Below are 22,068 nucleotides of genomic sequence, written 5' to 3'. Positions count from 1 at the left end.
ACATTTTTGTTCACTGAAGAAAAAGGATTACATGCTTATCTCTTTCGAAACTAATAAATATTTTCTACAAATTTTTTGCCAGTGTAAGGTTATTTGTGCTTTTAAATGTTTTACTTGAAAATGCCATCCACTTTTTTAACACGGAAAAATTTCTGATCACTTAAGTATATAAAAAATATAATGACATGCCAGGGAAATCTTCACTATAAAATATGGGAAAAAATGGGCATAATTTAAAAAGAGCTTAATATATAAAATTGTAAGGAAACGCTTAATATTTACAAAAGTGTTATTTTGAGTTTTTATCAAAGTTCCGATTTGCAATCAATAGATCGTGCTTCCATTTCTTTTGGACTATGATTAATTTAAATTTTTAAAGATTCTTTTTTTTTTTTTTTTTTTTTTTTTTTGGCTGCATTTTCCTTGTCTTTTTTAAGCTAGCATATAATAAGAAATTCAGAAAGCCTCAATATGCGCAGTATTTGTACATTATAGAATATCCACATCTTCTTAAAAATCACTTCCTTTCAAAACATATCTGAGTTTATTAAGTGCTTGTGTTAAATAAACAGCGATTTGAGTATTGCAGACTGTGACATCGATTTTAACGTATCTAGTGAGACAGTAACCGATAGTTAAACTAATACTTAATGAATATAATAATTCAAATTTAACGTTAAAATTAATATATGCAATTTTCAACATTTGCATATGAAAATTTACGGGGCAAGATTTTGGACCAGACCGAAGTTTTGATTCCTGCAAATTTGAACACAATAAGCGGCTGATTTTATTAACCAGTTATTTGTGTCCCGGTGTCCACTGGTCTTTATTACGTTCACTAGAAAATTCATTGCCTTATATTTTATTTCCAGTTTTTTGGGTATCATGTGATAGTTTTTATATGGAAAATCTTATCTGCTTTGAGGTGGGCTCACTGGTTTAATAAAATTATCTATTTAAAGTCTACAAAAACAATTTTGTAGACTTCTTTTGGAGTTCAAATTTAGACCTGTCACCTGTTAAAATTTTTACCCGTTATGTAACTCCAAATTCTAGACTTGCTTACTTTATGTTTGATCTTAATTTAATTTATTTGTTTCCCTTAATAGTAATACACTATATTAAAATAAGTTATACTGGGTTCTGCATTATGTCACAACGCATGTGACATAAAAATTCAGCTCACACGAGGAGCACAATCTAACACAGCATTTTTTTTTCCCACAATCTAAAACAGCAAGTTCTTCAGTCAATCCCAATTATTTATAAGGAAACTGTAAAATTATATATTCAGCTCACACGAGGAGAAGATCATGTAAGTTAATCGTTTCCCAGCGTTTATAAAGATCAAACTCATCCAAAAACATCGTACATTTAGAGCTATCTGCAGGTAAAAAGTGATTTTAATTTTCCGATTAATCCATGTGAAGCATTTCTTTTCACACTAGATGATTAAAATACTACTGGAGGCCTGTTAAAGGATAACTTTATATTGCCATTTTGAATATGAGTAGTACTACTTACGAATAAACTAAAGTATTTCATAGTCAGTTTCGAATTATATTGAAATTAATCTGATTTTTAGTATATAAATTTTGAATTTTTATTTCTTAATCAAAGAAATATTTATTAGAGAAGTCAAAAAACAAGAACCAGCGTAATATTTGTAAATTTTTGCAGGATTTGTTTTGATGATCTTTTTCAGCTGCGGAAGTGTAGAAGTTCTGCAAAAAATTTACAAATATTACATTGGTTATTGCTTTTTGACTTCTCCAATAATCATTATTCGATTTGTTATTTTAACCTAAAGAAATGTTTGCCAAAAATACATTAAATATGCATTTTTAAAACGCATTTTTACACATTCTAAAATATTCATTATTTAGATAAAAGTAAGAAAAAAATTTAGAATTTAAAAAAAAAGATTAAAGAAGTTAAATTAATATTCCCTTTTCACATGCTGTAATTTTTAATTTGTTGTCATTTTCACTCGTGTATATTAGAACGCTCATGAATCATTTTTAGAATTTTACGTAAAGCACAATGTAAAGAATATTAATTTAGAGAACATTAAAATCATTATGAAATCACTTTCAACATTATGAAATCATAATCCAAAAAAATTAGAATGAGCAACATTGCAATCAGCGAAAAAGCTTTCTGTGTATATGGTGATTATATTGAAATAAAACAAAACAAAGAGGAAATGAAGCTGCAAAATTACGAATTCATATTTTATTGTGTCTTTTTTTCATTGCATTTATATAACATATTTATTCTCACAATATCCGTTTTACTCAGTTGTCCTTTCTGCGTTACCTCCAGTAGACGCTTGTTCCCCTTTTTGGCAGCCATGGTTTTGAGAACGCCTCTTTGTTTGGAGAAAGTATATTCTCCATACAGCATAATGGAATCGTAATCAAAGTCCGTCAGAAGTCGGTTTTGTTGAGGTGTTAATAAGAAAAACTGATCTTCTAAACCTAAAAATTAAAACAGGGTTCCATTATTAACAAAATCATATTATTTGGGTAGGATTTTATGTGAATTCTGTAAATCACGCGAAATAACGTCATTTTTAAAATACCGTTATATTCGAAGTACTGTTAATTGTGAATCAAAATTTTATGGTATGAATGACTTTACTTATTATATAAAAAAGTCCAACATGACTAAAATAAACTAATTTAATATAAAGATAGTCTGAAAAGATGTACAGTGACGAGCCGATAGTACCGGTATAGATAAGATTATGCAGAATACCTACTAAGGTTAAAGATGCACGTCATTAGTTGAGTCCATCAGTGCACGTATAAAATTGCAGACATCTAGGAAAGCTTCTAGAGCTGTTTCTACCAACAGGAAAAGTACATTTTACGATTTAAGTAATCTAATATAGGAATTCGTGAGATGGGGGTCATAGCATTTCAGAGATGAAAGAGAACGTTTTAATCTATGACCATTTTAACAGAATATCGCAACTTCAAGAATTCTGTCAAAACTTTGAACTAACAAAAGCAGCGAGCCTTAAAAAGAGACCGGTATCAACTGATAATAACAATTTCACAATGAATGCACACTATTGCCTAAAGTAACATCAAAGTTCAGTTTTGTGCCCCAACAAAAATCAGCTGCAAAATTACAAAATTATGCATTTTGTCTCCGCTATACAGTTCAGACACTAGATAACCAATGTCGGAAAACAAAGAGCCTCGTCTGAAGAGTCATATTTTCTACTGCCTTGCTCACATGGAAGAAATTATGCTTGAGAAAAGCATTATGCATCCACCGATTCCACATTTGAACAGGAGATTGTGTAGGCTATGGTCTATAATCATATCGAGTTTATTTAGTTTACATTCATTGAGTACCTGGTACGTCTTCAAACATGTGACAGGCGAATATTATGTGCACATCCATTCTGATGAGTTACTACCTGGAATGTCTTCAAATATGTGACACGCGAACATAATGTGCACATCCATTCTGTGAGGTGCTACCTGTTACATATTTCCCGAGCCATTCGGCTAGAAGGCGCTGTACACGCTCCATTAGCCAGGGACAGGCAAGATTCTAAAGGTATAGGACGTGGAAGGCAGATATGCCTAATAATATATCTTCAACTATTTGAATTTTTTTTTCTATTTTTTTCGTAAATAAATTTTGTTGTTGTTTTCAAAAGCCGCTTTGATGCACTTTAGACACACCGAACCATTAAATGCAAGCCTATCTTTAGAGAGCTTTCATTCCGATAAGTTTATACTCTTCTAAAACAAAGATGTGCTGTAATGTAAGTCCATAAATATCAGACTCTGGTTTAAAAAAAAAAAAAAAAAACATTTATCTGAGTTTGGAAACTTGTCATGACGAATCAAGTCATAAAATCTCAATCTTGTTGAGCCCGTTTGTGACGCAATACAACGCTGCAAAATACATAGTGCACTCCTGAACACATCAATATTATTGTTTGCTATACAGGAAATAATGGTGTTCAATCCCTAGAGAATACTTCTGCATACTCATGGAATCCAGTTTTTACCGTTCAGTGCTCCTTTGAGGAATCTAATTAGTATTAGGCTGGGATATCAGTTTCTTTTTTGCATTTCAGTGTATGTAATATATTTCTATTAATTATCACATCAGATTAGAAATTTGTGTTTTGGACGAGTTATAGTACAAAAGTTATTATATTCATAAAAATGTTTAAGTACCAATTTTTCTATTATCTAGTTACTTTAAGTGAGCTTCATAGTCTGCTGTTCATATACAGAATCTTTTCGCTGAACGTTAGAAAAATTGAAATTGTTATTATTTTTAAAACCCACTTTTATGAAAATTTTTAAAGCAAAATGTTAGGTGTTAAAATATGTTGCGTGTAAAGAAAACTAACTAACTAAATAATTATGTTAAGACTTTAAATGATCTCTCACTAACGAGAATTTTTATCACAGCAAAAACCATTTTCTTATTATTACGAAAAGGAGGGGATACATAAAAATAGCAGCGTACTAACCTTCTTTGATGTTTTCCCAGTAGATTATTAAGTATTCGTCTCTGTCCGACCTATTTTGCTCATGGTAAAATCCTAAAGCATGTCCGAGCTCGTGAATAACTGTCCCCATCCAGTTGCAGCCTTGTCCGATGGAAACAGGTTGTTGACCACCAGTTCTGCCCACGTGAGAATAGCAGCTGGCCAAAAATAATTCATTTATACTATGCGAGTAATATGCTTTATTTAATAACTCCTTCTTCATTCATATTTAGATGCAGTGAAATAAACATTGCGGCATATTTAGCAACTTTTAAATATAGATTGCAAGATTCATACCACAATGACTCTCTCACAAGAAAAGTCTTCCAACTTTATATTTACCTCAAAATAATAATAAAAAATAAATAAATAAAAATTAAAAATGTATGTATGAATCTACTCATCAAGAAATATATAATAGTAAAAGAACTGGCTGCTAATATTCTCTAGATAGTAATAACAATTAAGTGCGAGAATTCTAATCGCCACTGGTGAACATTTTTGACAAATCTGATTGCCAGTAACGAATTTTCTAACAAAATTTTAAACGTTTATGGAAATTTCTATGAAAGTGCTGCGTAGCTAAATATAGCTAGCAACTAAAATATACTTATATATTTGTGATTTCCTATTCATGTTGATTTAGTAGTCAATTCATGTTGATTTAGTAGTAGAGGAAAAGCATTTCTAGATTTTGCCAATAATTTCAGTGTTTTATCGAGAATGCTTTCCTCGTTTTTCAGTAAAATTGCAATCTGCATTTAAGCGAATTTTAAATAGATTTTTTCAGAAGAAATACAGTGCCTTCTGTACCTTTAAAAAGAAAGTTATTGAGATAATAGGTAAATTACTGTAGATAAGGTAATACGAGTAAACATAACGTTTTAGTTATATAAGGCAAACTTTCTGTCAGGATCTGCTGGGCTTTAAGAACTCTTTCTTCTGATAGTACTTAGTTAAGAAGATAATATTAGCACAAAGTTTCGACATGCGAAGAACTGTAATTTGTCCTTTACGCCTTGTCTAATTAGGTACGAAAATATAAATAACAGCATTTATTTTCAGTTTTAAGACCCACAATTATTTCAGAAAATAACTTTGGTATTAGTAATTTGTTTCTGTGAGAGTAATCTATTAAAGAAACTTTCAGAACTTAAGTACCAGAATTTATACTGAGGAATTAATAAATATAGAAAATATCCATTGCCCATTGTCTACTAAGCCTAAGCGACTTTGCCTTCTAAGAAGTAAAAAGCATTATTGCCATAGTAACATATACAACTTAATATTTGTATGTAGCTTACCCTTGCCCTGGGAAAATTCTGATGTAGTCTGTTTCATTGGTTCTTGGAACAAATCGAATACACGTGCTCTTCTTGTAATAATAGAACGCTCCATGGAATGTCGACTGGACTAAAAATGCAAAAAGCATTTGATTATACCTTTCTAAAGCATAAAAATAAAAACTAGTTAATTCTTAAAAAGTTAAACCGTATACATAACTTTGCAGTTTTGGAAAGAAAAAGACAGGAATATCTTCAACTGTGTTTAATAGAAAACACATTCTGTACAATCATTGGTAGCAAATTAATCAAGGCTATGAGACAGAAGCAAATCGCCCCGCGAAATATTCCCTTCATGCATAAAAATTGATTATCAAAATCGTTACCATAAAAGGCGATTTGACCATCTGACACCTTTTTTACTTCTGATCTCAAATGAGCAAACTTTTAAACATTTTGAATTTTACTAAATAACTTATATATCATTCAATGTTTAATCTTTTAAATAATTTGTATTTGCCTTCAACTTATGGTGACGCAATTAGTACAAAAATTCATGAAAGAAATTAAAAGATCAGGCTTTTTAAAAACAATTATGTATGTATTTAGCTACCGTTATGTCTATTAGATGGTACTGTACTTTGTATAAAACGACATTTTTTATTTAAACTACCAAAGTCAAAAGCCAAGATCATGCCGATCTGTCACCAAACATCATTTTTCCCTAACCTGAAATAATGGAAAACATTACATTTTGTGGTTGGTTTGGTTTATTTTATTACGGCAGAGCTATATGCCTAACGGAAGAGATACCTTCATGGAGGACTTTCTAAGGGAAACTGACTGGTATCTGCATTACACATGGGGAAAACTACGAAAACGCATACGCAACCAGCTTTTTCGCCGGGATTCGAATCCCGGACGGAAGTACCAGTGTTCAGTGACTTTACCACTTTGACTCTAATGGATATCAGTTTTTTTATATTCATTCATGATGGAGCATCCGCAGTAAAGTTTCTTTCTTAATCCTACTTTTGGTAAAAGTGGAGTAACACTCCGCAGCTTTCAATATAAATCTTTATCCAGAGCCTAGGAGTAAGATGTTTTCATTTCTAAACATGAAGTTATTCGAAATTACGGTTATGTGGAGACGATTCAGTGGCAGTATGAAGAGACATTATACGATAGTATATCCTATTGATTCCTATGATGTATATCCTATTGATGGTATGACATTTCTGCTGTCTATGTCTCTTAGTTCGTCTTCAAGCTGCCCTTAGTTCTTTTGTGTATTAGTGAATGCTCATTTAATATTAATTACGAGGTTATTTGTGTTCTGCTATATATGGGGCACCATCTGGGAAACGGACAGTTTAAAAGAAAGTTTTTTAAAATTGCTAAAAAAAACTTCATTTTTTCATTTCTGTATTAAAGGTCTGCATTCATTTCTGTAAGTTAAAAATTCACTGAAATATAATTTTAATTTTTGAAACGATTGCAACTGTGGAGAATCGTTTCACTTTTCCCCAGCAGATGGCAGAACTATTCAGAACTTGATTTCTTTCGGCATCACAAAGTGCATTTTGGGATTAGAGAACATTCTGTTTGGAGAATCTAGTAATTGTAACGAAATAATAATAATAATAATAATTAATAATTAAAATTGTGTAGGTTGTTTGTGAATTGTGTTTTATGGTGTTAGCATCCTTTATTTTGTCGACAAGAACTTCACGGATCATCCTGTAAATACACCTTTCTCAACCGGGGTTTACATGGAAATCTCGGGAACTCACAGAAGGTTTGAGGTAATCCACAAGGCAAAACTGAATTTCCAGGATCTATAACATGAACTAACGGAATCCTGACAAAATATTGTCAATAAAATAATTTAATAATAATAATAATATAAACTAATGTCATGTAAATGTCCAAAAATTCGCAAATAGAAGACTCGTGTTTTCATGTAACCTTTTTTAGTTAATGGAGGGAAAAAATTCTGCTCATAGAAAATTCTAGAAGAAGAAATCATTAAAGCATCAACTTATTAAAAAACTCCGTGAATCAGAGATAGTCGTTTCATTCTATACAAATTAATCGGTATCGGTGTTAAGGCCTACCAAGGTCGAGTAATAAAGTCGCTGAACACTGGTAGTTCGGTCCGAGGTAAGAATTCTACGAACCGGTTAGCGTGGTTTCGTGGTTTATCCCATGTGTACCATGTATACGAGCCAATTTTCCTTAGAAAGTCCTCCACGAAGGCATCCGCCCCATTAGGCAGATAGCCCTTGAGGCTTTGTCGCAATCATACAAATCAAACCGGTATCGTTGTGGTGAAATTTATTTTTCCATGTAATTGAATGCTATTATTATCTAGTGAATTATGTTTGCTTGGATTTGCAGTGGTGCAGTCGAACCTCCTCCTCCGTAAAACAAAATAAAAAATATTAATTTTCAGTCATTTTTTAAAATTTATATATATTTTTAGCTTTAATTTTACAATTTCGTTTTTAATATTCAGCTTTTGGTGCTTAAAGCTGAAAATAATTGCACAAATAGTAAACATTAAAAAAACTCTTACAAAACTTGAGCGCCAGGCATAAATATGCTGATATGAAAGGATCAGTTATGCAAGGATCTCATTAGTAGGGCCTACCTATTTAATAGCCTTAAGAATACATTTATACTTGCTGCTCGAAATAGTTTGAGTAATTGTTTTAACTGTTTCTCTAAGCAAAAATATGTGTAAGTTTTATCAATTAAAATATTCAAAATTTCTAATTTACATTTCTGATGTTACATTTAAATTATTTAATTATTATATTTTAATAACATAGAAATAAACATTTCATTTAGAAGTTATTTAACTGTTTAATTATTAGTTTTTAGTATTCTACAAATAAATATTCCGTCCAGGTGCCTTATATATATGTATATATTTATTCACATGCTTAAAATTAGAACTCTAGGGGGGGAAGAAAAAAAAAAGAAAGAAAGAAATTGAAATCCTTGGTGTAAATTGATCAAATTACAATTGCAAAAATATTTGTAGATTTCTTTAATTTAACGTTAACGCCTTTATGCTATTACTTAACGAATTATTCAGATTTCCGGTCTTTACTATAACTTTTCCTTTGCGTATGCCTCACCAGAACGCAAATGAGTTAGCCAGAATTTAAACTAAGCGTCTGAATTTTAAAAGTGTGCATGTTTATGGTTGCGCGTGCATACTTCTTGTTAGTTTCCTGCTAACTCTTATAGCTGTAATAATTCGTCTTTGCATTTTGTCATTGTCGAAATTTTGATTTTGACGCTTAGATAGAAGTTCTGAGCGAGCTTTTAGTAATTTTATGTTGTTCTGGATTGCTGCTCAATTTCAACTTAAATTCGACTGTCCTGTTTAGTTCTATCATCACGAGTTCTGGCTGATATTGTAGCACAAAAGCGTGTGTTTTCTTTTCTAAATTCTGTTTTAATTAAAAAAGCTATTTAAATCTTCACAGGACTTTAACCATAGCAATAAGTCTCTTCTAGACTGTTATAGAGTTTTTGGACTAATTAGCATCACCAGTTCAAGTAAAACCATACAGCTTAACAATAGTTTACAATTTTCTAATAGTTTGCATATGCAGCTGTCTAGACTCACCGAAACGCATTAGATTTATCATATATAGTTTGCTGTTTTTAACTACTCTTTGGAAATTATTTTTATAGCTTTTTCTTCCAGGTATAACAGAGAACAGATGTAGAATCATTGAACTCGATAGCATCCTTCTCTAAAGCAAACAAAGTTGTACAATTGTATTAAAGATATTTGATTTCGCTTTTTGTAGAGAAGACTGTCTACTATTGATAAGACAATAGCCAATAACGCTTTAAAATATGAAATGAAGCAAACGACATTATATGATATATTTTTATTGCCTTCTCAAAATGTAAAAGAGTTAGGTATTAGGTAAATATAACGGTCAAATTATGTTTATCATGCTTATATTTAATTAAGCAGAAATCTTGATTTAAATGATATCGATTCAATTGTTTTAAAAGAATGGTTTTTAAGGAAAACTTTCGGCAATCTCTTGATAACTGCTAAATTAGAATTAGATTATGTGTTCTTTTTATTAATATCCAAGTGAAAGCAAACCACTAGTAGTTAGAAACAAATTTAAATGAAATAAGTGGATTAAAGAACTCACATCATTCCTTTGTCGATGGTGTAAGGAACGACTCCTCCTGGCCATAATCTGTCATCACCAACAATCGCGCTTTTGTCCTAAAAAAGTTAAGTAGAGAAAACTAATTGGAAAAATCTATTCTAAAGAGGTTTCGAAAGAAATGAATTAAAAATACCTATTTTAGCATGAATGTTTTATTCGTGTTGTGCGACTAGTAATGGATGAAATGTTTTGTCTCACTGGATTTTAAAATGTTTTGTTGTAGAGGAAAAGTTAGATTTAGGTTTTATATTATAAATTATTCTTAATATAAATTTTAATTTTACCTATAACAGCAAAGATAGCAGGAAAATTATGATTAGAAAAACTTATTTTTAGAAATTTGTACATAATAATATTATTAATTGAATTATTATAAATTGTTAATATATATTAATTTAAGCTCTGAATATTATGTACCAAATTCTTTCCAAACGAATATTTCTTAGACTTTTTCAAGGGTCTACTATTCAGAAAATTTTGCAAGTGGATTAACAGACATTAAATGTAAGAAATTCACATTATTAATAACTAGAAAAACCTAATGTGAGCAACTTTAATTTGTGAGATAGTATTTTACAGCAGAAGTTTTCAAACTTTCTTACACTGTGCCTTATTTCACCTAAGAAAATCTCCTTTTTGTACGCAAATAACACTATTTACACTGGTGTGCAAAAATTAAGGACGAGACGGTTTTTTCAATATAACTTTGTACAAAAGCTTTCCAAATCAACACATTTAATACCGTAAGATCCCCAATACAGGACATGAGTAATGTAAGCAACACTTACTAAAAGAGAAATCAGAGGGATAAAAAGAAGCTTTATTGAAAAAGTAGCATGGAGCGCAATGCGACTGAAGGCCGAAACATCCCTGTGATGGGTGTCCAGCAAGAAACATCCGGTCTTTAATAGGGGATATGATCTCCCCTGACTGCTAGGCAGGTTTCACAGCGTCTGCCCATGCTGAGAATGAGGGTGTCAATGAGTTGTTGAGGCATTGCTGCCCATTCGTCTTGCAGCGCCAATCGAAGCTCCGGAATCGTTACTGGTGGTAAGGTACGAGCTGCCAAGCGTCTGCCTAGAAAATCCCATACATGCTCGATGGGATTGAGATCCGGAGATCGTGCCGGCCAATCCATACGTTCAATATCCTCACTCTCTAAGAGCTGTTCGGCAGCTACTGTGCGATGACATGGTGCATTGTCGTCCATGAAAAGGAACTGCGGACCCATAGCGCCTCTAAAAAGACGCACATATCGAAGAAGAATCTCGTTACAATAACGGGTCCCGTTGACTGAACCTGCGTCGAAGATGTGAAGACTACCAAGCATGATGCCTCCCCAAACGAGAACACCGCCACCTCAATACCTGTCCCTTTCAATGATGTTCGAGGGATAATTGGGGCTTCCCCGCTCTCTCCAGATGAGTATGCGATGAGAATAGCTACTCAGACTGAATCTGCTCTCATCTGTAAAGAGTACTCGTCTCCATTCATTGTCTCTCCAATTCCGGTGTTCCCGGCACCACAGAGAACGCCTTCTCCGATGGGCAGGCGTTAGAGGTACACACCGTACAGGGCGTCGTGCAAACAGACCACCACCGTGCAGTCTTCTGGCCACGGTAAAACGCGATATCGGTCGTCCAGTCGCCTGTGTCGTGTGTCTAGCGATTTCTCCCGCTGTCTGCCGCCTGTTTTTTCTGGCCTGTAAGGCAACATACCGGTCATCTGCGGGTGTAGTTCCTCGTGGACGACCACTACTAAACCCCCGGATAGCTATTCCTGTAGTTTGAAATTGTCTCCAAAGTCGTGAAACGATGCTGTGAGCAATTCCGAACTCTGCAGCCACACTTGTCACACTGCGGCCTTCCTCCAACTTCCCAATGATTCGACCTCGGGTAAAAGCATCCAGATGTCGTCTAACAGATTGATTATTCGCCATTTTTCGCTGAGGCAGCAACTCGGTGTGATTTTAACTGCTATACGGCGTGCAATCTCTTTGCCAGAAATACTGATCTTACTCCGACAACATGCTTTATACTACTTAGACACTCCCTCATTACGTCTACCTGCATATCTGCGCATGTGCTACCGTACATCACCTTACTTAATCTCCTGATTGGTCTTTCTGTCCGCTCTGCCTCTTCGTTCAGCTGATATGCTAATTTTTCGACTTCGTCCTTAATTTTTTCACACCAGTGTACTTTACCACTTCTGTTGGATGGTTATTTCATTAAGCACAACACGAGAGCTACCTGCCTAAGAGAAGGGATGTTTTCGTGGGGAAATTTCTTAAGAGCAATTATTTTACATTTACGAACATGTGGAAAATCATAAATACTTTATGCACACCGACCGTTCGCCAGAATATGAATTTGATGGAAATTACTTGTGTTCGGCAATCTTATCCATCCGGCCAGCTAGGCTTTTAGTATTTTAAGTACTTACATATTGTTCCATCAACTATGAAAGTTGGCTACCTTCTAACTCTAAAATTTTGCGAAAATCCCGCCAAACTTTCGCCTACGCTAATCGCTCCAGCAGAATTCTGAAGAATTGAATAATAGTTGTTTATTTAATGAACAATCAATATTCGATCTTAGTTTTTGAGCTTCGTAAAACGGTTTTCTTCTATTTCTGTTACCTATTTCTTCTATTTTAGGCCCTTCGGTTTTACCGGAAATTCTGCTTAGTACACTGTGAGTACAAACTTTCCTCAAGTAATTGTTACAGTCTATTACTGTTTTGTAGGCCATATTCAGCTGACATTATTATCATAAATACACACTTTTTTCTATGGTAGAATTCCATGACCTTGAAAATAATCCAGTGCTTGCTGTTCTGCAGAAGACCAGTCCCAAAATGTACAGATTAAAATACAATGGGGTGTATTAGCCGAAACTACTGCACAAAGCCCGGGTTATAATACAGGGTTGAAATGAACTAACTCAATAACACGAATTTTTAATAAAATAATAATAATAAAAAAAACAGTTGCGGGTCATGACGGTGTGGGACTTGGATATATTTAGTCCCGTAATTTCAGAAATTTGTTAAACAAGAATATGCGCGTTCAACAGCATATGCGAGGAGTGATATTTCTAACGGGCAAATATGCCCATAGCTCCAGCAAGAAAATCTTGGCTCTTCTCAGAACACCACTTTCGTTGCTCAAAACCTTGCTAAAGAAGTTATCACACATGGCTACAGTCCCTGCTAGACGGGACTTTTCTGATAGCACTGGTTTAAACGGGTGGATTCCTAGAAAAAAGAGCCCGCCTGAAGCGAACTCCTGCCTAGCTACGGAAACAATGTTGCAGCTACGCGGGATTTTTTAATTCTCACCGAAAAAGTCTCGGCTGGACCTCAGTCCCGGGTAGAGACAACCAATCAGACGATAGTTCTGCTTCTGAAGCCTCACGTGATCCCAACCTGAGTGATAATCGATTAGTGTTGGGCTTTCAAGTCTTTGTAGTAAGTGAGAATGGTAACTTAGCTACGTGGGTTTCCTGGAAGTGTGCGGGTTCTAAGAATTGTGTCTTTCGACTTCAAGTCCCGCGTAGTCCAAACATAATGTGATTGAGACTTAACTCTCGCTGTCGTCACCTCCGTTGAGTTCTTGTGGGGGGAGAGAATTCCGTCACTCATATGTAACAAAGGTGTCCACATTCTGACCCTGATGAAGAGACTTTTTAATCCCTTTGTCTCTTGGAGTGACTTTCGAGGATGAAACCGGAGTCATTAACAAAAGGTACCTCGTTGCAACAGGATTTCTCTTCTGATATGAATGGGGTACTATTGCATTCAGAAATCAAACTAGACAAAGAACATCTATATGATATTATCACAACACCTCCCCTCATAGAATTTTCCTAGACTATGGATGGAAAAATTCTCAGTACTTTTTCACTGTTTCCAGAACAAAAATGCTAACCATTTAAGTGATAATAGAATGATAATAACCATTATAATAGAGTGCTAATAACCATTATAATAGAGCGATAATAACGATTATAAAAGAGTGATAATAACCATTATTATAGAGTGATAATAACCATTTAAGCCAGTTAGTTAATCTACACTTATTCTTAGATTACATCTTCTTGAGACAGATAGCATAAAAGGTAAAATACAATAAAAAGATTTGAGCTGCTGCTATTGTCTGCCTTACACAAAGTATATTACTCAGTTTTGGAAACTAATAATTCCTAATTCCTACTTCAAAACTGAGTTTTCTCCAAATTTTTAGGGGCCACCAGCAGCCGAGAGGTAAAACCGCTGAACACTGGTAGTTCGGTCCGAGGTTCGAATCCCGCGAACGGGCTGGCTGCAGGGCGTTTTCGTGGTTTTCTCCATGTGTAACGTGTTTACGAGCCAGTTTCCCTTAAGAAGTCCTCCACGAAGGCATCCCTGCCCTTAAACAGATAGCCCTAGTGTACTTTGTCGTATTCTCAATACACCATCTCCAAATTTTTACAAAGTACTAAGGATAAAAACATTTGATTCTAACCATTTTGAAAAAGAAACACACGATGCCAACAATTTTGAATTATAAAAAATATAATGCCAAAACACTACAAAAAGTATTTACGGCAATTATCTTTTTCCTGGAATCTATCTGCGTTGGATCAGCCAATGGATAAGAAATATCATCTTCTCCCTCGATATTCTCAACTACCTCCTCCATCATCAGATTTACCAACTCGGGCCACTGATAGAGTTTCATCAAATTGACATGATAAATGGTGTCACTTTTACGCTTACCCGGAATCTCTACGGTATAATTGGTTTAGAAAAATCACACTGGTTATTTGCCCTGGTCCTATCCAATTTACTGCCATTTTGTAACGCTTAGATGTGGCTAAAACAAGCAAGAGATCCTCAAGCTTAAACCTTCTCTTAACAGCCTTGCGTTCATAACAGTCTCCTTTTACTCTGACACTCTTTCTCCAACGCCAACTCCTGACACTTTTTTGATCTATTCACCAAGTCTCCACGAAAGTCTAAAAAACGATCCACGAAAGTCTAAAACATACTAGACCACAGTGGGGTGTAAACAGGATCGTTTGGGACGTTTTCAAATTTTTTCGTCTACTAACTCACTAAAACCTGTGCTCTCATGGTTCTAAGGGCAAAACAGTTCTAAGGGCGAACAAAGCACAGGGCAAACACTCTTCCCAGCCCTTCCCGCTTTTCAAACACAAAGCTTTCAATACCCTTTTCAAGGTGGAGTGAAACCTTTCAACATAATTGCTTTGAGAATGATGACACACCGAAGAATGATACACCTTCATCCCGAACTTACTAAAAAACTCAGATGTAAGTTCACTAGTAAACGATCTACCCAAATCACATTGAATCTCTTTAAAGTAACCTGATGTAGAAAAGATTTGTATTAAGGCTTGAATTACACACTTAGAGCTTAAATTCTGCACAGGAATGGCATCTGGATATTTGGAAGTAACACAAAATTACGTAATTAAGTATTTATTTTCACGTCAACTAGAGATCAGAAGTTCTACTGCGTCGATATTTAATCTGCTATATATTTCTAATATAACGGGCACAGTCTTCATCGGGGCTTTCTTTTTTATTTCTATTGTGACCTACATGCTGACAAATATCACACTTCTTCACAAATTCTTCAATTTCTCGGTAAAATTTAGTCCAGAAATAGTGTCTCAGAACTTGGTTTTTGTTACCCCTAAATAACCAGCGATAACTTCAAGATCCCTTTTCTAAAAACAAAAGGCACACGGACCTGAAGCTTATCTTCTCCTTTCTTTGAACCTGCCACTCTGACTAGCCTGCCCTTTACAATTCTAAGCTCTTTTACTCTTTCGCTTTCCCCTTTCTTCCACAGGGTTGCTAAACTAGCTCATGCCTTTTGTGCTTCCAAGAAATCTGCTGGAGAAATATCCGAAAGGATAGACCTTTTTTCTGAACTGATGACTGGAATTTCAATGGAGTCCTCTGTATTACTTGTTAACTTCCCTTCTTCCTAAATCTCCTTATTCACAACACTTTCACTTCCTAACACTTCCTCTTCCGATCCGGGCTCCAAGTCTTCCGCGCCCACTCTCTCTAAACTCTTGCTCACTGGCGCCGGACTACTGGTTTTCACAACTTCTCAACATAACTGGTCGTCCCCTAATTTCCTCTATAAACTGCACGGTTTTATTTCCTAACAAATAATAGACTTTGTCTAACTCCACCGGAGTAACCGCTGCCTTTGAGATGAATGAGAAATGCCTCATTCAAAAAAATCTTTCTGTTATAGTTAACGATCCTAATTCCAATCCATCTTTGCTTCAGCCTTTAAAGAAATTATATTTTAGTTCTGGTTTCATCAACAGATGGCGCCAGTAGCTTGACTCCTGTCAAGTCTTTCTTATCTTATCTTATCTAATCACTATATCTTATCTCGTTCATTTGCGCTTTTACAGCTGAGGATGATAGTTCGGTAAAACCATCGAAAGTAGTCCTGCGAAAATTTCACAATATAACGCTGATTTTTGTTGTTTGTCTTCCAAGTTGATATATCATCTATAGTTTCTGAACTAAAATTTTAGTTCTAGATATTTAGAATAAATTTATTCCTGCATTTAGTTAAATTTGTGTTTAATTTTGTAAATTATTTATTTCTTTAGAGACAAGAAGGTAATTTTTGCTTATGTAATTATACAGCTTTTCCACCACTTTGTTGAGCTGAGTGACATCTATTACTTTGAATACAAAAATGTATAACCCGATCATATGTTGTATTTCATATTTTCTAAAAAAATAAAACTTCAGTATTACCACATACATTAATATCATCGATTCCTAGTATGTCTCCTCCAAAAAGGTCTGGGTTCTCCATCGGTAGATCTCCTAGGTACACTGTAAGAAAACATAACGATTACTCCAAAAAGTATTCGACCTTCGTTTTATTATCTAAACAATGCGTCATTAAAAACATTAAACAGGGAACTAGAAATTATATTTGTGCAGTGGGAAAATTAAAGATCGAAGATATGCCTCAGGCACATCTCCAAAGAAATTAGATAAATTTATGCTACCATAAAAAAGCAAAAACATTTTAGATTATTCGACGTGTGTCCAAAAGAAGAATAAAAAAAGATTTATGTCATAGTTTAGTATTTTATAGGATGTCTGTTAGACTTGATATTAGCCTTCAGTATTGGTGGCATGCTTACAACTATTTTTTTAGTGCAGTCACTTTGTATTTTATACCGTTCTTCCTCTAAATGTTGTTTTAGTTTCTTGTTTGTAGTATCTTTATTTCTGATCCTTCGACTTAATTCTCCTCATAAATGTTCAATTGGATTTTTATCTGTGGGTGTTTCAGATACTTTTAGTAGTGCTTTAGATCATTATCCTGCATGAACGCAAAATCTGTCGATAATACCATTAATTGAGCAATAATAGCATATAAATTTCTTTTTAAGATGTTATTATACACCTTATGGTCCAGAAGTTGTTCGGAGATTTCTCAAATGAATGTATTTATTTGGCTGTCTTCAAATTGTCATCTGCTTTAAATAAGTTATACTTGTTAAATACAACTTTTTCTCCAAAGTCTAGGAGCTTGTTTCCATCCTTTTCCGCAAATGATAGCCTCCTCTTTCTATTCACTTCAGACACGTAATAATCTTTTCTAGCTGATCGTCCTTTATAAACAAACACCTTAAGGCCATTTCTTACAGTTTGGGTACAAACTTCTTCCTTAACTAGTAGTTTTAGTTTTGGATAACTTAACGTCGGGTCTTTTTTTGTTGAAATTATTTCTTTTTCCCTCCGATGGATTCATTTTTTCTTTTATTTTTTATCGTCTGTCGCCGACTAGGTCACGTGACTGGCGGCAGAAAAGGAATGTAATACTCTTTTTAGTTAAGCTTGAGGGCGACGCCTTGAAATGATCTGTTCTTGGCCGCATAGCGGTAATTGTTCTTGATAAACGAATTTTGGCCCTATGATGGGAAAATTTATAATATATGTATGATTGTGCTTTCAATAATGTAAATAATGTACATAAGCTCTTCATTAAATGTTTTGTTTTTATATAAAAAAAATAGAATCGTGAATTCGTGAGCATAAACGTGACAATTTTTATACACATATTTTTGGTGCCGAAATTCCCGGACCTTTAGATACTTTAAAATCGAAACTGAATATAGTTGAATATAGTTCTATGCTGGAATAATGGAAGGATACCTGAAAATATCAGGTAAGGCATTTTCTTTCATTCTTGAAGTATTCAACATTGAAAAATAATGATTGAGTTGAATAAAAGTATTGAATATTTATGTTGTTTTATTGAAATATTACTTGAAAGAATAATACTTCATTGATGCTTAAAAAAATAATTTATCTTAATCGAAGGAAATTTGTGGACTATAAATATATTGTTTTTAAAGGAAGTGCTTAAAATATTGAAATACTGTACTTTAATTTTTGTTACAATTATTTGTTGAATTTTATAAGGTTATATTCCATTACTTGAAATATGGAAAATATAGACAAATTAAAGTCGAAAAGAGCTGCTATCAGATCTGCAATCACTAAACAAATAAATAAAGCAGAAGATTTGCTGGTAGCAGCGATTGAAAGAACTGACACAGATTCCTTGTTAGAGTGTCAGGATATTTTGTCAGAAAAAGAAAATTCTTTAAATGAAATTGATAAAGAGATAGATAAATTGATTGAAGATAAAGCTGAATATGAAAAAGAATTAAAATCGGTTGAAGAATACTCTCATAAAATTTTGAGTATGAAATCCAAAATTAAGAATAGGTTAAGAAAATGTAAAGCAGAATGTACCTGTAACTCCTGTAATCGAAAGTAAATTTGTTGCGGCAGTTAAGTTGCAGAAATTAAATATTGAAAAATTCTCTGGTGATCCCAGTACTTATTTAGAATTTATTAACTGTTTCAAGAATGCTGTGGATAACAATGATTCTTTGTTAAAAATAAGTAAATTTCAATACCTGAAATCTCTTTTGACAGGTACTGCATATAATGTTGTATCAGGGTTTGATCTCACTGATGAAAATTATGATGAATGCCTAAAATTGTTAAACGAAAGATATGGTAGGCATGATACAATCATAAACTGTCATATAAATAAAATTTTGAACTTAGAGCCAGTAAAATCATCAAATAATATAAGGGGACTTAGACATCTGTATGATAAATGTGAAATACTCGTACATATCAGAAATCTCAAGTCAATGGGGGTAACAACAGGTTCATACGGGCATCTACTTTTGCCTATACTGTTAAAATTGTTACCAGAAAACATGGTTCTAGAATTTCATAAGAAAAATAATACAGAAAATGAGTATAAGGTCAATGACCTATTGGAATTTATAAGAGAAGATTTACGTGCCCGTGAGGCCACAATATTAGTAAATAATTCTTCCAGTAATAAAATACATGGCACTTACACTAATTTTAATTCCAAACAAAAATATAATCAGAACTTTTCTTCTACGAAAAGTGTTCCTCCGGCTGCTGCCTTGAACACTTCTATAAAAATATTTTGTGTATTTTGTGACTCTTCGGATCATACAAGCTTGGGTTGTAAAAGGTATACAGACCAAGAGAAACGTTTTAAATTGAAGAAGGGAGGACGCTGTTACAAGTGTTCTTAAAATCACACCTGTCTTCTAACTGTAAAAGTAAATCAACCCCATGTTCGAAATGTGGTAATAAATTTCACAATGAGCTGTTCTGTAATAAATCAGAAAGTCCTGAAAATATTAACGCAGATAAATCCACAACCTTAGTATCTTGCGTTTCTGAACAGAAAAATAAAACTATTTCTACATTACTCCAAACTTGTATTGTATGTGTCTCTGGTGGTGAAAACAAAATCCATGCAAGGGTTTTGTGTGATAGTGGTTCAGAAAAATGCTTTATAAAAGAAAATTTAGTAAGAAAACTGAATTTAAAGCCTATTAGAAAAGAAAATTTATTAGTATATTCATTTGGCGGACGAAAACCACAAGAATCATCATTTGGCGTAGTTTCTCTTGAATTACAAAATGTTTCGCAACCAAGCAATACCATAAATATTGAAGCCTTGGTAGTTGAAAAAATAATTGGCGCTACAGTCAAAATTCCAGACAAAGGTTTGATTCAACGCTTGAAAATGAGAGGATTTAATCCTGCTGATACAGGGCATGAACGGGAAATAACTATTTTACTAGGGTCAGACTTTTTATGGCAAATTCAATTAGGTATTGTAGGAAAAATTGGAAAACATTTATACATTTCAGAAACTATTTTCAGACATACTATTCAGGGGCAGATAGAATCAAAAAATAGAAAAATAAATTGTTTTAGTGTATCAGTTGAGAGTGAAAATGATGAACTGAAGAAATTTTGGGATTTAGAAGTCATGGGTATTGTTGAGAATAACGAAAAGAATTCTAGTGAGTTAGAAATCATAAATGACTTTCAAAATAATTTGAAATTTAAAAATGGTCGTTATGAGGCAAGGTTACTATGGAGCAAATCTCACGATTTATTGAGAAATAATCTTGAAGTGGCTAAAAGAAGATTTGCTAGCCTAGAAAATAAATTTAAGTGTAATGAAATGTTATTTGAAGAATACAACAATATTCTCAGGGAACAAGAACATTTAGGAATTGTAGAAGTATGCCCTGAAAACAGCTCGACACTTAATTCTTATTATATGCCTCACCATCCTGTAATTAGAGACGACAAAACAACAACAAAGGTACGCATCGTTTACGATGCTTCTTCAAAATCAAATGATGCTCTTTCTCTCAATGATTGTCTTCATCCAGGGCCAAATCTAAATCCAAATGTTTTGGACGTTATTTTGAAATTCCGCGAAAATAGGATCGCCTTTTCGGCAGATATCGAAAAGGCATTCCTTCAAATATCAATCGCAGAAGAAGACAGAGATTATCTAAGATTTCTTTATTTTAAAAACCTTGATAGAAAAGAGAGTGTAATTTCTTACAAAATAACAAGAGCAACCTTTGGTGTAACTTGTAGTCCTTTCATCCTTGCCTGCACAATAAAACATCACATTGATAAGTACAAGAATTCTAACTTTAAGACTTTTGAAATGCTTAACTCAAATCTTTACGTGGATGACCTATTTTCTGGAGCGACAACTGTTGAAGAAGCGCTTAATCTATCAAATGAATCTGTTAAAATTCTTGCTGAAGGAGGTCTAAATCTAAGAAAATTCGAAACCAATTCCCTAGAGCTTAAGCAGAAATGGCTTGAGGAAAAGTTAATCTCTCTCAATAGTGACACTCCATGTACATCCTTAAAAGTATACTAGGTTTAATATGGAACAATGAAGATGTCTTAGGACTAGAATTAACACCCTTACTGTCCTCTATAAACACTGAATGTACCAAACGTAATGTATTAAAAATAGCAGCCAAAATTTTTGACCCATCTGGATTTATCGCACCCTTTGTAATTCTAATTAAATGTTTATTGCAACAGCTATGGCTTCAAGGGGTACCTTGGGATGAGATCTTTTCTGGAGAACTCGAAAATGACTGGAAAATATGGCTCTCTGAAATAAAAGAACTTAAAATGTTGAAAATTCCCAGATATTATTTTCATGTACCAAATTTAGACAGGGACACTGTTCAGTTACACATTTTTAGTGACGCTAATCCGAATGCGTATGGCTCAGTCGCATACTTGAGATACAGAACTGATGAAGATAAATTTGAAACTACATTTGTTTTGGCAAAATCACGTGTTGCACCATTAAAGAAATTAACGCTTCCCCGCCTTGAATTGATGGGAGCACTGGTGGGTGCTAGGGTTGCCAACTACCTGAAAAATATTCTACATATTTCAAATGTCATTTTATGGTCAGATTCGGAAATAGTTCTACATTGGATTAAAGGTACAGCTAAAAGATGGAAACCTTTCATTGCTAATAGAATTTCAGAAATACATGAAATTTCAGATCCTTGTTCATGGAGACATTGCGAAGGAAAACTCAACCCTGCAGATCTAATAACAAAGGGTTGTTCTG

The 22,068-nt window shown here is 33.7% G+C and overlaps 1 protein-coding gene across 4 annotated transcripts in view; it reads right to left on the bottom strand.

The window, feature by feature from the left end:
* Window positions 1-2,346: 2,346 nt before the first annotated feature.
* The window catches only part of LOC118192947 (uncharacterized), a 30,513-nt gene continuing 10,791 nt past the window's right edge, over window positions 2,347-22,068 (bottom strand). For 3 of the 4 annotated variants that reach the window (XM_085822336.1, XM_085822338.1, XM_085822337.1), the window contains exons 2-5: window positions 16,834-16,907; window positions 5,836-5,944; window positions 4,514-4,689; window positions 2,347-2,483 (exon numbers count right to left, since the gene is read on the bottom strand). In XM_085822336.1, the coding sequence (XP_085678462.1) occupies window positions 4,586-4,689; window positions 5,836-5,944; window positions 16,834-16,907 (287 nt within the window). In that variant the 3' untranslated portion in view covers window positions 2,347-2,483; window positions 4,514-4,585. Of the gene's footprint in view, window positions 2,484-4,513; window positions 4,690-5,835; window positions 5,945-10,007; window positions 10,085-16,833; window positions 16,908-22,068 lie in introns of those variants that run through there. The other variant, XM_085822339.1, reaches the window with a different exon arrangement.

This window comes from Stegodyphus dumicola, chromosome 8, assembly GCF_044657685.1.
Source record: "Stegodyphus dumicola isolate Sdum_Otavi_A_Nest chromosome 8, ASM4465768v1".
NCBI lineage: Eukaryota > Metazoa > Arthropoda > Arachnida > Araneae > Eresidae > Stegodyphus > Stegodyphus dumicola.
Note: the sequence above shows the minus strand (reverse complement) of the source record. Positions and strands in the feature narration are given on the sequence as shown.